Genomic DNA, 17,261 nt, shown 5'->3' with positions numbered 1-17,261 from the left:
GACAAGTTTTTCAAATTTATTTGGGGTAAATTCGTTGTTATATTAATCAAGTAATAAAAAAAATAATAGATTAATCGAAAAAATAATTGATCGATTAATTGATTGCCCTATTATAAAGACAACGATGGCTGAAGTGCTTGTCAAGCCACAATCACCACCACCCACTCCTGGCAAGAAACCATGTTTAGCGGCAGAGAAAACAAATACCTCTTTAAGGTATGGTTAGGGTTGAGGAACTAAAACTCTTGGCTAAGGTTAACGAAATATTGTCAATTTAAAAAATATTATAATTACAGATTTTTAGCTCTGTGTGAGATGCAGTACTATTTGGATCTTATTTCCAGGGATGTATGGTTGTTGTCAATGTGGGTGTGAACAGAGGGGATTAACCGGAAGATCTTTCATGACTGCTTTGATGAAGGCGTTCCTTACAAGCCCAACTAGTTCAGCCATCAAGTAAAAAAAACACAGTACTGAGTATAAAGCGGAATTCAGGACATCTGCAAATATCTGCTTTTATTTATACAAACCTGCCAAATTTATTTTCCACAGAAACTCCCCTGCTGACTTCACCCTAGAGGTGATAGAGTGGAGGGAGCTCACATTAAGCTATAGAGTCTGTCACACAAAGTTTTCTTCCTGGTCACAGAGGATGTCCTGCCGAGGCTTCATGATGAATGGCTGTTTATGGTTTTATCTCACTTTTGAGAATTACTCTGAAGTAGCAAAAATATTTGCTCCCGGACCATCTAGTTCCATCTGGTTCTAACCAAGTCTGCTACATGTTGGAATCAATAGGATTTACAGAACACCCAGTAAAAACTGGGTAGCTCTTCTTAATGATTACTTGCCTCCATGCTGTGTGTGTATGTGTGTGTGTGTGTGTGTGTGTGTGTGTGTGTGTGTGTGTGTGTGTGTGTGTGTGTGTGTGTGTGTGTGTGTGTGTGTGTGTGTGTGTGTGCTTGATACCCCGCTTTTTGTGTGTTTGCATATGTTATGTATTTGAAGTGTTTTGCACAACCATATCTTAAGGATTTTAAAGGGAAAGGATAGGAAAGAGAGAGGATTCTGGACATTAGTCAAACACTGGAACAAGTATAAAAAAAGAAGGAGAAGTGGGGGGGGCTTCAAAGCGAGCGAGTCAAAGCTACAAGGAGTTGTGTGTTTCAATAGCACAGAATTGGTTCATTCATTCCTATTGTAAAGCAATTTGTGAAACAGATGGCTTCTAGTTTGGTCACTTTATCAAGAGACAACTGCTCTCCTCTTACTAGTTTCCATCTGGTGGTTATTCTTTTAGCTGTAGGCTGAATTATAATAGAAGAGCAGACCGCGACCTGTTTTCCCTCAGGTTCAAAGATGTCCTTGCTGTCCTCCTCCCTATTTTCCTGAGTGTGGAGCAGATAGAGGAGCTTTCATCTTGTTCAAAGTAGTTACAGGAATACTGTATCAGTAGAGAGCTCAGGAGTGTAAAGCCTTATAATCAACTTGGAGGGCCTGGCCTACAGTGTACACTGTACAGTATATTGCACTGTGTAATTCACTGTGTAGTCATCTAGTGCAACCGTCAGAAGTGCTCAGCTTAAATGCTCTCTCTCTTAATCCTTCCCTCTCCTCCCACGCAGGTGTCAGACAGGTGTGACTACGTTTTTGTGAATGGCAAGGAGATGAAGGGCAAGGTGAAGATGATGGTGAACTTCACCTACGGATACCTGAGCGCTCAGCTGGAGCTCAACGTGTGGATCCCTCGACTCCCCCTCCAGATTGAGGTGTCAGATACGGAGCTCAGCCAGATCAAAGGGTGGAGGGTACCCATCATGGCTCCCAGTCAGAGGTACTGTACTGCATGCATCTGCCAGTAACAGGCCTTTGTGACACTGTGTTCTGCTCTCTTATTCATCAAAAGTTTCTAATATGTCAGACTACGCCAGAAGTAGAAATATAAAAGATGGTTTTCTGTGGTTATTTACAATAAGGTAATAAACTTAAAGGTTAATTCCAGCGGATGTTTTAATTTCTAGTCATGGTAGCTACCATAATGATGAGAGTATGATTGCACACCACACCACCTGTCTCCTCCTGACTACAGTCCTAGTGACAGTTCTTGGCTGATAACAAAATGGCTGACCTGTGCAATACAGCTTGTCATTACCACTGGCTTAAGGTGAGTTGCCATTGTGCCTCTTAGTCATCAGTAGGACAGAACATTATTAGAGCTGTCTGGAGGTCAGACCTCTCCCCTGGGGCCTCATCACTAGCAGCACCTCTGCCAGCGCCGCTGTGCAGCGCTGCTCTGCAACTGTTGAAATCTATCAATTGATGGAGCAGCTATCAGCCTACCTGCAGTAATTACTTCTGGAAAAGCTTTGAGGTTCGACTTGGACTCATCCCACACACCAGTTTGGCCGCTCTAATCATCCCTGCTCCCTTCTTATTTTGAGTGACAGGGGTACAGCATTCGAGTAATGCCATGGCTTGTCGAAGATGTTGCTTTCCCAGCTGTGCGCTAGTATGCCTTTATCAACGGGGACAGCCACGTTGTGTTGTCATTGTTGACGCCAGCGCCGCTGCTGATGGGCGGCAGAAAAAGCTTTGTTTCTCCCTGTCTTCCACCCGTCTTTGTTTATCTGGGGATAACAGGCATGACCTTGCAAAGTAGCACTATGCCTGTTGGTGAGAATGGGCTTTTGGTCCACTGTCCATAAGCCCACAAGGAACTGTGCCAGTGAGTGACAATAGCAAGTGGCAGGACCTTCCTCTATCAGCCAGACTGGCAAGTCATGAAGTCAAATAGAAATGAGAAATAAAGAGACATCAGGGCTGTTAGTGGAATAGTTGCAAAAGTACTGCTTACACAGTTTTTGACTGACACTGCCTGTATGGCTCACCTCTTCCCTCTCTAAGCCCTGTCAAAACAAGGACAAGATAAGCCTTCGCAGACAGCAAACCTAAGTGTAGGCGTAGCACTCAGGCATGCACCACTCCCTTAACACTTCTTTCAAGATGTGTGTACTGAGATTCCTTTTTTCCCTTGTTTTATAGTGCTTTAAAAATTCTCTTGCACTTGGCCTTTTATTACTCAATTTTTAATGTTATTTTTATACTGAGTTGTCTTAAACTATGTGTACTGAGTCTTTTTCTTTCTACTGTAAAACAAACAGCTGTACCTGAATCCCCTACAAGATTCAAACAAGGTTTAAACAACAGAAAAAAAACCCACAAACAAAACAATCAACCCTTGTCAGACAGAGCTGATTCTGTATATATAGAAGCATCATTGCCTATTTCTGTCCAAATGACCTTTGTCATGTTATCGTAGCAGAAAATGAAATGCAGCAAAATGCCAAAACAAATACAGCACACGATCTACGGGGCACAACAAAAATAAGCATGGCACAGGCATTAATATGCAGCATCTCCTCTGAAGTCGGAGCTGGGCTTGAAAGTGAATGAAGCGGAAAGAAAAATTGCTTTGTGAAGCAGGTTGTTCTCTGCGCCAAGTGTGATTTGTTTATTAGATTAACCTTAGATTAGATTTTGAGATGGCTGCACAAGAACTGGCATATCAGATTTATACCAGAGCTAAAATGGTTGGACTTCACTATCAGTTTGTTTACTCTTGAATCCATCACATCTGACTAATACCTGAATGTATAAATGTCCTTATAAATTCACTCTTTAAACACTGATTCACTCAATATGTCAGTACATACTCTTGCAACATAAGTGCTATTTGTCAGTTCATTGACTGTGAATGTCAAATAACAAATTCTGTTTACACTCAAAACTCACAACTCTTACGGTATGATTCAAAAAGCGTTTCACCGAAGCAGTGAGAAACTTTTAGTTACTGCCAGTGGAATAATTGGAAGATGGTGACTGAAATCACTGGCAGATGGTTTTCTCCTCTGCATGTAATATGTAAATGAGTGGAGAGAGCGTGTCGAGACAATAGAGAACAGAAAATTTTTTGAAAGAACAGAAATGATGAATTATGTAAAAATGATTCACAAATTCATGTATTACAAACCTTAGTTTGTGTGTTGGAATAAACAGCGTTTCTGAACAAGAGCTAGATTTTATGCAGCTGGGAGTTCTTTTGTTTATATGTGAATCCGAAGGTCGGCCTTTAATTAGTTGTGGTGGACTTAAGGTAACCCAGCGATGAAGCTCTCTGCATTTGATGAAACAAAAAATATAATGGACCAAAAAATCCTCAAATAACCCCGTCTTTACCTGGGAAGTTGACGCAGTGTTCCACTTCTGTGTGGGAAATGACACAGAATACATCAGTGGAAGAGTTAGCACTCATGAATATGCATTAAATGGGAAATATACGACCTACAGAGGCACAGTTTATCTGCTAATCTATTTTAATCTAGCGTTTCTAATATAGCGTTAAAAACAAAACAATTAAAATACAATTCAGAGTCGTGTTAGTGGTGTTATGCAGGACAAACAGCAGCTCTACAAACTGTGTTTCGTGACAAGACTTGGACTGATGACTCCAGACTGAGGCTTTCATTTCAGTTAGGAAAAAGAGCTGTTGCATAGTTTTGTGCACATTTGCAACATTTAGACTGAAATGACAGGTGGTGGTCACTGTCAAACAAATCTGATGAAACCACAGTCACACAGCCTTAATGAAATACTGTGCGTTTTAAAAAACGTTAAAACGTTGTTTTATTCAGTCGTGATTTTTAATGTCGTGACAGACACTTTTATATACAGTAAAAGTTTCAGGGGCAGTAAAACTTTTTTTATTTGGACACCACAGTTCATTCAAAGTTTGAACTGGGTATCACTTTCTGTTCTTGAGCCATGTTGAATCCTGAATTTAATGATCCTACAATATCCACAGAAGAATAATTTTTTCTGTTAATGGCTGTCATTCAGTTGCATGTGAAATTGGTCCTGCCGGCAAAGGTTTTAAGCCCCTGACTCCAAGTCTCGCTGTACTCTCGGCTTTTCTCTGGAGCGCGCAGCTAACATCTTTAGTCCCACGGCTCCGCATGCAGTCAGATTTCTCAGGGGATTCAGACAGAATGAGACAAGTAGAGCGGATAATCGCAAGAAAAACAGTTTAAGAGATTAATTTCTTTTCCTCTCCCCTTTATCATGATCACAACCTTTGCTAGTGTGTATTTGTGTGCGAGAGAGAGGGAGACAGAGGAACAAATGATGATGATTAGACAGAGAGGCGGGTGTTAAGTCTACAGTACAAGAAATGATTAGTAGTTTTGTTGACAAAGCACTTTTCTGTGTGTAAGTATCCCAGGTTTCCATCATTTATTCTCCCAAATCAACCATTCAAACACTGCTTTCTCAACATCTCAGGGTGCTTTATCCGTTGTTTTTAAAAAGTTGTTTGTTGAAGCAAAATAAAAGAAAACAGTAATGGGCAAAATCTAATGATATTGCAGCTGTAGTGTAACCATTTAAACCCAGTTTGTCATACTCACAGCAATTTCACCGGTGAGAAAGAGCTGAGCCTCTGTTGGCTGATTTGTTGCCTACAGTAATAAAATTAGATTTGCTAGCAACAGAGCAATCAGGGAGGCTATTAAGTAAAGCAGTAAAGAGGTGTATGCACATTCACAGTCCAGACCTGGTGCTCCAAAATGGTGAAGGAGAGACACTGAGAGAGAAAAATGATAGCCATACGTTGGACTGATCCATTCTTCGTGGTATAATCAACAATGCTGCATCATTACTGGATCTTTGTCAAGTAAACGTCCCCGTATAAGTTACACCGCAGTGTGTCAGTACATGTGACAGAGATGGTTTTGAGTGAAATTGCTGCTGAAAATGCCAGAAACCACACCATCATTACAGAGTGCAGTGCTGATGTTTTCTCTTCTCATCTTTAAAAAATTGCTTATTAGCACAAAACACAAAGTACAGCTGAGGCTGCTGGGAATGTCATTAGTTCTAACAAGTACAGGCATTGGACAAATTCAGATTTTAACCTGGGGTTGGATGAAATGTCAGGGAATAACCAAAGTTATTACATTTCACCCTGAGCAAAATCAGCGTGTGTGCCAAATTTCTTGGCAATCCATCCAGTAGTTGTCAGGACATTTCACTCAAGAGCACAAATGTCAACCTCATGGTGGTGGAAAAAGTCAGGAGAAAGTGAGGGGATCACCAAAGTCATCAGGAGTCATCCCCTGGGGACCATGAATGTCTGTACTTAATTTTATGGCAATTCATCCAGTAATGACCAGTGATTTTATTTGAGATATTTGAGTCTGGACCAACCAACTTTGCTATCCCTGAAGTATAACAGTTTTTTTTTTTTTGTTTGTTTTGTTTTTTGTCAGGTCTACACGGGACAGCGAGGATGAGGACGATGAAGACAGACGAGGACGGAGCTGCACTCTGCAGTACCAGCACGCCATGGTTAGAGTCCTGACCCATTTTGTAGCAGAGTCAGCTGATTCCCGAGGCCAGACGAGCTTCATGCTCGGCAGCGACTGGCAGGTGGACATCACAGAGCTGGTGTGGGACTTCCTGAAGGTAGAGGACCCCCAGATTGCACAGCTGCTGGACAGGAGGATACTGGTGGGACTCGATATGGGGATGACCACTATCCAGGTAGGCCATGTGTCAGTTTTAAAGGAGCTACTTGTACGATTTGCTATTGCTACATAGTCAACATTAGCATTAACAGCTGTTTCCTTACCAGTCTAGAAGAAACATAATGAGTTCCTCATTAAACTTCATTCCTTTACTCGCCAAGAGCTGTCCAATATGTTAGAAAGCTCCTGAAGTTAGCGACTCACTGTAGCCTCCAATCTGCCCTGAAGACACAGCGCTGCTCAGACGGGATTTTATAACTTGATGATGGCCGAAGCTCTTGTCAAGCTCAATCACCACCACCTGCTCCTGGCAAGAAACCACATTTGGCAGCAGAGAAAACTTACAAATAGCCCCATTAAAGGATTAATAAATGTTAATTCCACTTGAATATTTATTTTTGGGTCTTATTTTTGAAATTTTGGTCATCATTTTTACAGCGCTATCGAGTGTTAGATATGCACTCACCAAGTTAATTGGTGACATCAGTCAGACGGGGAAACATGAGTGGCTGAACGATCATTAAGGTTTGGAACAAACTCACAGGTTAGCCAAAGTTAGAAAAGAAAAGGAAGACGAGCAGTAAAATTATTACTCCAACTGGCTGTTTAAACATCACAACACAGTTTACAGACTGACTTCCTTGTTCAACTTTGACCTATTGAACTTTCCATATTTTTTCACACACACAGTTTACTGACATTTTGTAGTGCTCACTTTCAAATAAACTGGTTTAAGTCACATGTGGAGTAAAATATTATCATAATTGAAAGAAATGGCTAGAACTATGAAAAATAAGACCAAAGTTTTAACTCAGTGGTGGTTCCTAAATACACGGGCCTAAATAATAAGGAAAAGCTACAGAGCACTTGTAATTTTAACATTCCACTTGTGTCAGTTCTTGCTTCCTGTCTCAAAGAGGGTCAAGCCACATGTCCTTCTCCCTCTAACTCATCAATGCTTTATGAAGAGAACGATGAGAACACGGAAACATCTCCTGATAACAGGGAATATGCATTCACTCACTCTCCCATCTGCCATTGCTGGGACCTCCTACAGCTCCAGACATGTTTGTGTCGGAGGATCAGCGCCTGCTTCCGATCTCGTGATGTTCAGGTTTCTCCCAAAATGTGATGACACACGCTGTAAAATGCATTGCAGAGGACAGTGGAGTTCTGTTTTAGTAATTGGAGAATATAATGACGTAATGTCTTGAAACTAATATAGCAATGATTTTATTACTGTGAGAGTATCACCAACATTCTAATTATTTGAATTATTATATAAAAAGGTGTATGAAAAAAAACCCACTAGATATATTTATATACTTTATTTAACTTCACAGTGGTACATTATTCTCTCAGCACAAAACACATGTTAGAATAACATACTGCTGGAGCGTGAACATACCATTTATTCCAGGGACTATAACAGATGCCACTGTCACTGCTGCGATTTAACTAGTATGTTCTTTTGTCTGGTGCAGACAGGTGCTTACTGATGTGTCACAGCCTGTGCTGCGGGCTCTCTGCAGTGAGTGGGTCCTCCCCCTCGCCCCTTTGGTTTGTCAGGCTCTCCAGGCTAACTGGATGAATATCAGCCTCCTAATGGCATCTGTGTGAGTGGGATTCGCTTCCTGGTGTCAAGGACTCACCCGTCTGTCTGTGTGCAGACGCGCCTTCACCTTCGCAAAACATCCGTGCTCTCACAAAAGAACCATAAACCGGAAAAACAATGACGAGCACGAAGGTCTGACAGCTGTGACCACCCGTGCCATGTGCCACACAGACTGCTGCGTGAGCGAGATGTTTGCGTGCAGAGAAAGTCACACATACCTCTCATGGTATTCATCATAAGCGCAGTCACATTTCCTGCCTGTATTGTGGGGTTAAAGTGTGTTTCTCCTCTAGATTACCAGTATTAATCAAAGGGAATGGATTCCCTTGGGGTTGGATGGAAGCCAAGTGAGTGAGAAAAGAGATAAAACAAAAACTAGGTTTTGTGTATCATTTTGCATATTGTGAGGGGGCTTGTGAGTCTTTTATGTTAGATGAAACACTTGGAAAGACATTTTCTTAAATCACCTATAAATCGTGGTAATCCGCTTTTTTCATGTCGTTGACATCTTCACTCCTGAGAGCTCATTGATGTGATATTTTTGCATCCCACTTGCCAGGAATCACCTGTCAATCAAACGGTGTGACCAGTGCTGACTTATTTCTGCTTGAATTTTCTGTTGATGAAGTTTCTATAGGTAGTGCTCTTTTTCTGTGTGCGGCTGAGTTGCCGTCACTGCTGATTTCTCCTGGGAAAGACCTCCCCAACCCCGGTTGTTTAGAGCAGGAAATGAAAAGGCTTTCATGAACCGGCTATACAGTGGGTTGAGTCACTATTGTCGAGTAGCACAGCAGTAATTGATCATACCAGAATGTCACAGGTTATTGCTTGACAATCACATATTTAAGAGGAATATTGTGAGTGGAAGAAAAACATATTACTAAGCTTTCCAAATTCCTTTAATGCAGGAATGTGTAATCTCTTTCTCTCTTTTCTTCTCACTGTTGTGTTTTTCCACCTTCTAGGTGTTGTCTCCTTTGTCCGACTCAATCCTGGCAGAGAAGACTGTCACAGTGGTGGATGACAAAGTCACCATCACAGAGTTGGGGGTCCAGCTGGTGACGGGGCTCTCCATGAGCCTGCAGCTGAGTCCAGGAAGCAACAGAGCCATCCTGGCTACCACGACCACACAGGAGGTTCTGCAGAGCCCGAAGCAGGTCAGGATACTGTAATAGATACTGTATCAGGGTCCTGAAGTTAACTTGGAAACACAAATGAAGTATGCATTGAGCTTTGCTTCATAGTCCACTTCTCCCTTAGCCACCATAATTAAATACAAAGCCTCCTATACAAAAAATAATGCTAATAGATTAAAAACAAAGACCAGTAATTATTTGCAAACACTATTGAGCCAGTCCTGATTAAGACAGAGAATGATGTTAATTTGTTTCATACCAGTAATTATTATCTCTAGCATACTGAATTATTCTTCATTGGGTTGATATCCATTTGATGAAAGACACGATTTTATATATCGACTGAAGCCAAGACATGTGCATTTTTTCAGCCTTGATTACTGTTGCAGAAAACAAAAGACTTTCTTCCAGATTCCATTTCACACTATCAGGGTCCTTGAATGAGCAATTTTACAATCAAAGAAAGCTGCGAGTGTGCATGTGCTCATGTACACGTGTCTATTTGTTTGTTCCACACCATCCCTAACCCTCTTAACTCCAAGGCTTGAAAGCCAGAGTGTGACAGAATGTGTTTCCTTGGGCAGCTAATAGTAACGGGAGCTTAATCTCAGAGCATGCAAAAGCAACACCACAGCCTCTGTACCGAAATATGATTTACAGCCCAAACTTGGCCGTCTTGTCATATTTTACTTCCCTTCCTCATTCGCCTGGCTACTCTCATTGTGGCCTCTTTGATCTGCCCATCAAATTCTCTCACGAGTTCTCTGAACTGCTCCTTTACATTCCTCCTCACCCATCTCCCTCCGACTAAGGAAGGGATGGGGGAGGCCATTTATCTGCCCTATCTCCATATTTAGTGTGAAGATAATCAGGCGGTACAGCACTACAAGTCCTCTGGTGTCAGTAATTAGGGAGCAATGACAGAGCACTTTGGGGATGTACTTGTGTGCCTTTGGGGATTTGTCCTTTTGCAACATTAACGGGCAAATTGTGAAATTGCAGTAGGAGAAGGCCTTAAGATGCCCACTGTATAGCAAATCCTCATTCCCATGAACAATGTTTAATGTTACTGTTTGATCTTCCCCGCTTATCTTTTAATCTGCATCCCCCAAAGCTTAGGCCAAATAGCCGCTGAGTTAGCAGAACCACGCAACTTACTGAGTTTGTGTTCGACTTACAATGTCTTCCACCATTAGAAAGCTCCATATACAGTACACTGTAAGTCCACATGTCGCATTGACAAAAGGAACATTGAATCCGAATAATCATTGTGTGTTTTTTATCAATTCACTACTCCCCTGAGAGGAAAAGCCAGTGGAAACAACCACTGGACCTGAAGAAAATCACGGTTGATGCTCTAAGTACCCAGCCTTGCAATTTCACAATTTCAGAGCTAATAGATTGGAAATAAATACATTCACATGAATGGGAAAGTGGACTTGGACTTTTCGACCCCACTATATAACTATTCTTGTCTGTTTCCATGAAATAAGACTAGACGCTGTGTTTTTTTCACTATAATTTCCATTTCTTAGTAATACCAAAGCGCAGCATGTAATCTTTGTGTCAGTGACTATGTATTTTCTCTTTCTCTGTCTCTGTTATATTGTTGTGTGTGTGTGTGTTTGTTTGTGTATTTCCACAGGAGGCCTTGATCAGCGCCTGGCTACAGTTCAGTGACGGCTCTGTGGCTCCTCTAGACCTGTATAATCCGGACTTTTTTGTCCTGACAGCCACCTCCCTAGATGAGGAAGTAGTGACAGTGCAGCAAGACCCCTCGTGGAAATGGCCTGTCATTGTGACTGAGGCGGAGGGCCAGGGCCTGCTGGTCAGGGTGGAGATGACTGTTTGTGAGGTCTGCCAGAAGTTCAAGCGCCGCAGCATCCTGGCAGCGGGGAACTGTAACATCAGGGTGAAGTTTGGTCATAGTGACAGCTCAAGGGGTGGGAGCAGCGACTACGGCCCCGATGGAGACGATATGGAGAACAGAGGCAGGCTCTCCCCCTCCCAGGACAGGACCGGACTTAACACCCACTACTATGGTAGCTCCATCTCTGACATGGAGGACGGGGTGTTGAGGAGAGCCACCACCACTAGAAGCGCAATAATGCGCCGACCCAATGGGGATAAACTGTCAAACGATGGTAGCCAGAACATGCCAATTGACTTTGCTGACTTCCCCGCACAAGTGGACCTGCCACGTGGCCGCAACATGGACGATGACCTCATCCAGTCCGCTCGCGGGCTCACAGACCTGGAGATCGGCATGTACGCCCTACTGGGGGTCTTCTGCCTTGCCATTCTGGTCTTTCTCATCAACTGCATCTCCTATACCCTGAAATACCGCCACAAGGAGCTCTCAATTGAGGGCCAGGAGAACATGAACCACGCCCACGATTGGGTGTGGCTGGGGAACGAAGCGGAGCTGCTGGAGAGCCAAATCAGCCTGTCGCCGCAGCAGGAGGAACAGACCTCCATGATGGACTCTAGCAGCGGCCTCGAGGAGGGCAGCCATCTGCTGAACGGAGGCTCGGCCCAGAAGAACGTCCAGGGCCAAGTGCACCGGACGGCAGACACGGGCTGCATAGCCAAGGACAGCAAAGGAGACTCACCCACCACTAAGAGGAAGCGCGTCAAGTTCACAACGTTCACCACCATCCCCTCGGACAATAGCTACCCCACTGTTAACACACTGACTGGATGCCGCAGCCAGGACATTAAGTGGGTGTGCCAAGACGTGGAGCTGGGAGACTCTAAGGAGTTACGTAATTACATGGAAAGGTTAAATGACAGTGCTTTAAAAGAGGTGGCATAATGTACTGTGTGCACTCGTAACAAACTCACCCTTATGCCTTTCAGAGGAAAGTGGTCTGGACAGAAACCCGGACCCATAAGTAGGTGAAAGAGGAGGAAAGCTACTTCAGAATCACCCCAAACTGCCAAAGGGTCATTAAACTTAAGAGAACTGTCATGATTCCACAAGTGACTGATGATGAATCACTAACTAAAAATATGTCACCGAATGAGGGCGTCAGGTGATTCTTTTTTTTGTCCATTTGCTGATCAGATGATTACCTTTTTATCATCATTTTATTACTACAGGGTTTAGATAGAATTCAAGTAATGATCCCAGGACTCACCTGAAGCAACTACGACCTGTGATATTCAGACGACATGTAGATTTTAAAAAAGAACAGTAACATAAGTAGATAGATGTTCCGAATGTGTGTGCACATTAAATGGTTTTGGAAGTTTTGTAACATTTTGGATATTAATTTCTTACGCCAAATCCTTATTGTGTGGAAGAGTTCTGGAGAGGCCAAAGCAAGCCAAGAGAAATATCTGCATGTCGTTGGAAAAAAAAGAAAAAAAGAAGAAAAAAAAACTTTCCGGTTCATTCTCATCCTCCTTAACACGGCAGAAGACCTGTTATGTATATACTGAACAGTCTCCAAAGCATTGTATTGTTGCTCTGTATATTGTATTTTCATAACATTTAAGGAATACACAATAATGTCAAGAGTGTGTATCATCTTTTATTGACCGCAGCCTCGTAAAGCTAATCATGTCTCGCATCCTTAGGTTAGCTGAGGAATGTGGGGGGGGGGGGGATTTAGCAACAAACCACAACACAATATGTTACACTTTTAATGGCTGCCAGTGGAGGAAGGCAGTGGCCATTAATACTCTCATCTCATCTATTAGAATACCTAACATGACAGCCAGTGTATGAAGGAGCTTTTAAACTAAATGGCTGGACAACATGGTAATGTGACATTTCCTACTCTCACCCCGCAGTTTAAAGTTTTGTGAGCTTTGAAGAAAATGCCAATTAAGGTCTCGTTAACCTCTGTTCCGTAGCCTCCAGGAAAAAGCGTATACTGATGGACAAACTGGGATATAATATGCTCTCCATCTCTTGGGGAGCGTGTAGATACAAAGAGGGATAATTACCGGCAAGGTGGGAAATGTTTTCTTTTTGGAAATGGATCATTTATTATTCACATAATTGCACAAATAATAATCATCCCTGAAAACTTCCTAAACAAAGGCAGTCGGTTGAAAAATTGCATTTTGCACAGTGAACGTTATTATCATCACAGTGGTGTTGGCTGATTGCTTTTTTTTTCGTGTTATTATTTTCCATCAAGCAGAGAAATGTTCACATTATGTTAACTGTTGCTGCAGTGTGGATCAGATTGTTAATCAGCAACGCTCACAATATTAGCTTGGAAGACGGGAGGTGAGATACTTCAGCAAATGGTAGCACTACCTTGAGTGTAATTAGGGATGCCATTTAGATTAGCTCAGTTATGTCAACAGTCAGAATTGAATGGAGCCCCTCCAGGCATCTGTAGGAAACTTTAGTGGCTTTTTCTACTTTTATTTAATCAGTTCAAGTAGCTTGTTGATGGATTCTCTTTCCAACTTCTGTGATGCTGCTGTTGGTCCACTGTATGTTGAATTAACATGATGACAACAAATGGAGTTCAAGTAGAAAGATAATAAGCAATGATGGGTATTAGGATAGAAAGGTGCAGATTGGCAAATGAGCTTATTTACTTTCTTGCCGACACTTTGCTGAGAAGATCGACGAGACTCTCATGTCTGTATGGTAAATATGAAGCTACAATTAGCAGACTCTGTGTGTATGTGTGAGCCAAGCTAGTTGGTTCCCTGTTTCCAGTCTTTATGCTAAGCTAAGCTAACTGGTTTCTGGTGGTGGCTTCATGTATATCAAACAGACATCAGCAATCAATCTTCTAATCTGTCTAACTACGGTTATGTTTCCTGGTTTTACAATATTTGGAGCATTGATTTTTCTCAGTGTAGTAATAGTGATAAAAATGAAGACCTTAGCGTAGCCACTGCACGCACGCACACACACACACACACACACACACACACACACACACAGAGGAACAGCTCCCCCTCCTCACTGCTCTGTCTCTGTTTCTGCTCTGTCCTAAAATATTTCTCCTTTTCTTCCCTCTGTGGTGCGATCTGCTGTCTCTTGTGTTATTTTCCTGCTTCTGTGGCTCTATCGGTGGCTGCAGGGGACTGAAGCGGGGGGGGGGGGCTGTGTGCTGGGACTGTGGCTGCTGTACTCAGCCTGTGGACTGTGAAGGGCGAGGGGAGCCAGAGTAGTTCTGGGAGGGATTTAACTGTCAGCCACAAGGGGCATGATTGATGGAGGGCCCCGTGTAATTAAAACACCACTGTGACTCTCTTTCTGTGACCATCGTCGATGGCCTCAGCCTCCTCAGGTAGGAACAGCAGCGCAGCCCATTAAAGACGCACCGTCTCCACCCCCTTGGGCTCTGGTTTTAGACGTGTCCGTGCCTGCTGGGATGTGGCACTGCAGATATGATGATTTAATTCACTTCCATTCTTGGAGTATGGTAACTCAAGAATCATTTTTGGTGGCCTTGAAGTCTTGACTACCCTGAAAGGAAAAGAAAAAAACTTCCCCAGGCCTCCATCTTAAATGGATTTTTAATTAAATTGATGATGTGAGACCAACAAACTCTCACTAATGGTTGGCTGTGCTCCCTGTGGTCCTAATGTGCCAGGTCTGTATTTGCAATTTCCAAATGATTATTCACTGCTTGATTTATGTTGCTTCCTTTGAATTCATTTTAAAATCAGTTCACAGTACTTTTACAGAAGCTGAACACACACAAACATGCCGCTGCAGAAGAATGGAGGAACAGCTGACAAGGTCAGCTTGACATTCCGGTCTTGGCAATTTCTCCAGATGGAGCCACAGGGCACCAAAGACAACATTGTTCATAAACAAAACCCTTGTGCCAAATCTATGTCTTGTAAACACAATCTCCCACCTGACCAGCGCGCGCACACACACACACACACACACACACACACACACACACACACACACACACACACACACACACATGCACAACTTGTCTCTCTGTCCTTGTAAGGGCTCTTTATTGACAACATTGAAGCTAGACCCTCACCCCAATTCTTCTATTCTCTGTTATTGTCAATAAATCCCACAAACACATCAAAAATTTCTTTTGACTTTCCCACCCTGTCAGTGTCACTTTCTAAGGTGCTAATCATAACAGATGTTTATAGTGCATTTGTTGTGGACTATTTTTAGCAGGGGATTAATACACATTTGATGCCCCAGTGAGCATTTACAGGAGCAAGACAGCGTATGTGGCATCGACTCAAAATAAACTGCAGTTCCCATGTTCATTGTATCGGAGGAAGATGTCATGCCGAGTATGAAAGCACAGAGGAATAACCTACACCAGGCTTTGGGATCAATTAATAGCTGGTTTTGGCTTTTTATAGGATTTGTTGATGATAATAAATATATAAAATGTTTCCAGCTTTATCCTTTCAGCTCATCCAAAATCCCCAAATAAACTGTTAACTTTGTGTGGTCTGGCCTTCTGGTCCCCAGAATCGAGGTGTGTCCCCCATAACGCCAGTGGACAATTAGGTTTTGAATCACACAAAGTGATATAAACACAAACTCTCTCTCTCTGTCTCTCTCTCTCACACACACACACATACACACGTATAAACAGATGCACAACAGAAACATCAGTGATGACTCAAACCCCCAAAGGTAATAAACAAATAAAGTGGCCAGCGAAGCCCTTCAGCAGCATGACGTGAGAACCCAACCATGTCATTTAGATGTATCGGCCCAGGAGGACTAGCAGGGCACTGAGCACAGGGAAGCAACATATCAGCCAGCGCTCTGAGACAGGCCGGGGCATTTTCTACCTGCTGGAAAACAATAGAAGGTCAGAGGGCTACCAAGATACACCTGGCACGAATGGTACTCCTCAATGTGCCTGAGAAAGATTTATCTTGATACCTGTACTGTTTTATGGAAGTCAAGCCCCATTCTGTACAAATAAGATGCTCTAAACCACAGGGCCTGCACATAATAACCAAGGTTGATGCTGTAAATCCAGATGGATGTACGCTATTAAAGCTTTTTACGGTTGCTTATTTCACAGATCATCTGTCTGAATGAACATCCTTAACCCGCAGTTGTGCTCAGTCCCACAGAAAACCGTCTTTCAAGCGAGAAGACTAGCACATTTTCTGGAACAGGAGATTGCGAGAGGCGCAACGTATGTTTTTCTTTCCACAGCTCATATCCTCAGCAAGACTTCATTGGCGTAGCATGTTAGAAACAGATCAACCCAGAGTTTAAAAACTTGTCTCTTGTCCAACGCTGTTCCATTTGGAAAAAGGCTTCAGGACGCGTACCAACAGACAGAGCTCAGATAAGATAATTAGCTCTATGTAAATGTGGATGATTAGTACTTAGAGATGGGCGGTTTGTCTGCTTGGCCGTTTTCTTTAACATTGTGTCTGCATTAGCTTATCTTAATTAACATGTGATGATACCTCCTAATCCTCCAATTACTGGAGGAACATCTTAGGGAGCATCTGCCGGTTGCTCATTACACAGGTAAGACTGTGTAATACAATTAAAAGCAGCTTAACATTCTGTAGATTATGTTAGACTGCTACATGCCCCCGAAAAGAGTGGACAGGGGGGGGACAAAACTGTCTGACACAGAGCATGGAAAATGGTCTTAATCAAGCAATAAATATAATGGACATCAACATATACACACCAGTTAAACTTCTTTGTTAATTCTAAACTAAATATATTTGGAGAAAGTAAATGCCACTGACTGAAATCTATAATCATAGCTTAAAGTCTATTATTTATGGCTGCACTATAGGCAGTTTTCTTGTAGTTCAAGGCAGGTAGGAAATAAACAAGACCAAGAGCCTAAAGCCATGCTAGCAGCTGTGTGAGGTACAGTAGCCCTGAGGGTCAAAACATGACATTTCAAAAAAACAACACACAATTCTTTTTGTGTGAAATGTTGTTGTGTTTTGACCCTAAGTAGTGACGCTATG

The 17,261-nt window shown here is 42.5% G+C and overlaps 1 protein-coding gene across 1 annotated transcript in view; it reads left to right on the top strand.

The window, feature by feature from the left end:
* si:dkeyp-14d3.1 (transmembrane protein 132C) overlaps window positions 1–12,852 on the top strand; it is a 129,728-nt gene extending 116,876 nt beyond the window's left edge. Inside the window, exons 6-9 of the mRNA XM_056376537.1 lie at window positions 1,626–1,834; window positions 6,324–6,597; window positions 9,162–9,353; window positions 10,978–12,852. Coding sequence (XP_056232512.1) covers window positions 1,626–1,834; window positions 6,324–6,597; window positions 9,162–9,353; window positions 10,978–12,147 — 1,845 coding nt within the window. The 3' untranslated portion in view covers window positions 12,148–12,852. The remainder of the gene's footprint in view (window positions 1–1,625; window positions 1,835–6,323; window positions 6,598–9,161; window positions 9,354–10,977) is intronic.
* The last annotated feature ends 4,409 nt before the right edge of the window (window positions 12,853–17,261 follow it).

Source organism: Seriola aureovittata, chromosome 5 (assembly GCF_021018895.1).
Source record: "Seriola aureovittata isolate HTS-2021-v1 ecotype China chromosome 5, ASM2101889v1, whole genome shotgun sequence".
Taxonomy (NCBI): Eukaryota; Metazoa; Chordata; class Actinopteri; order Carangiformes; family Carangidae; genus Seriola; species Seriola aureovittata.
The sequence above is the reverse complement of the archived record's forward strand: the minus strand, read 5'-3'. Positions and strand labels throughout refer to the sequence as shown.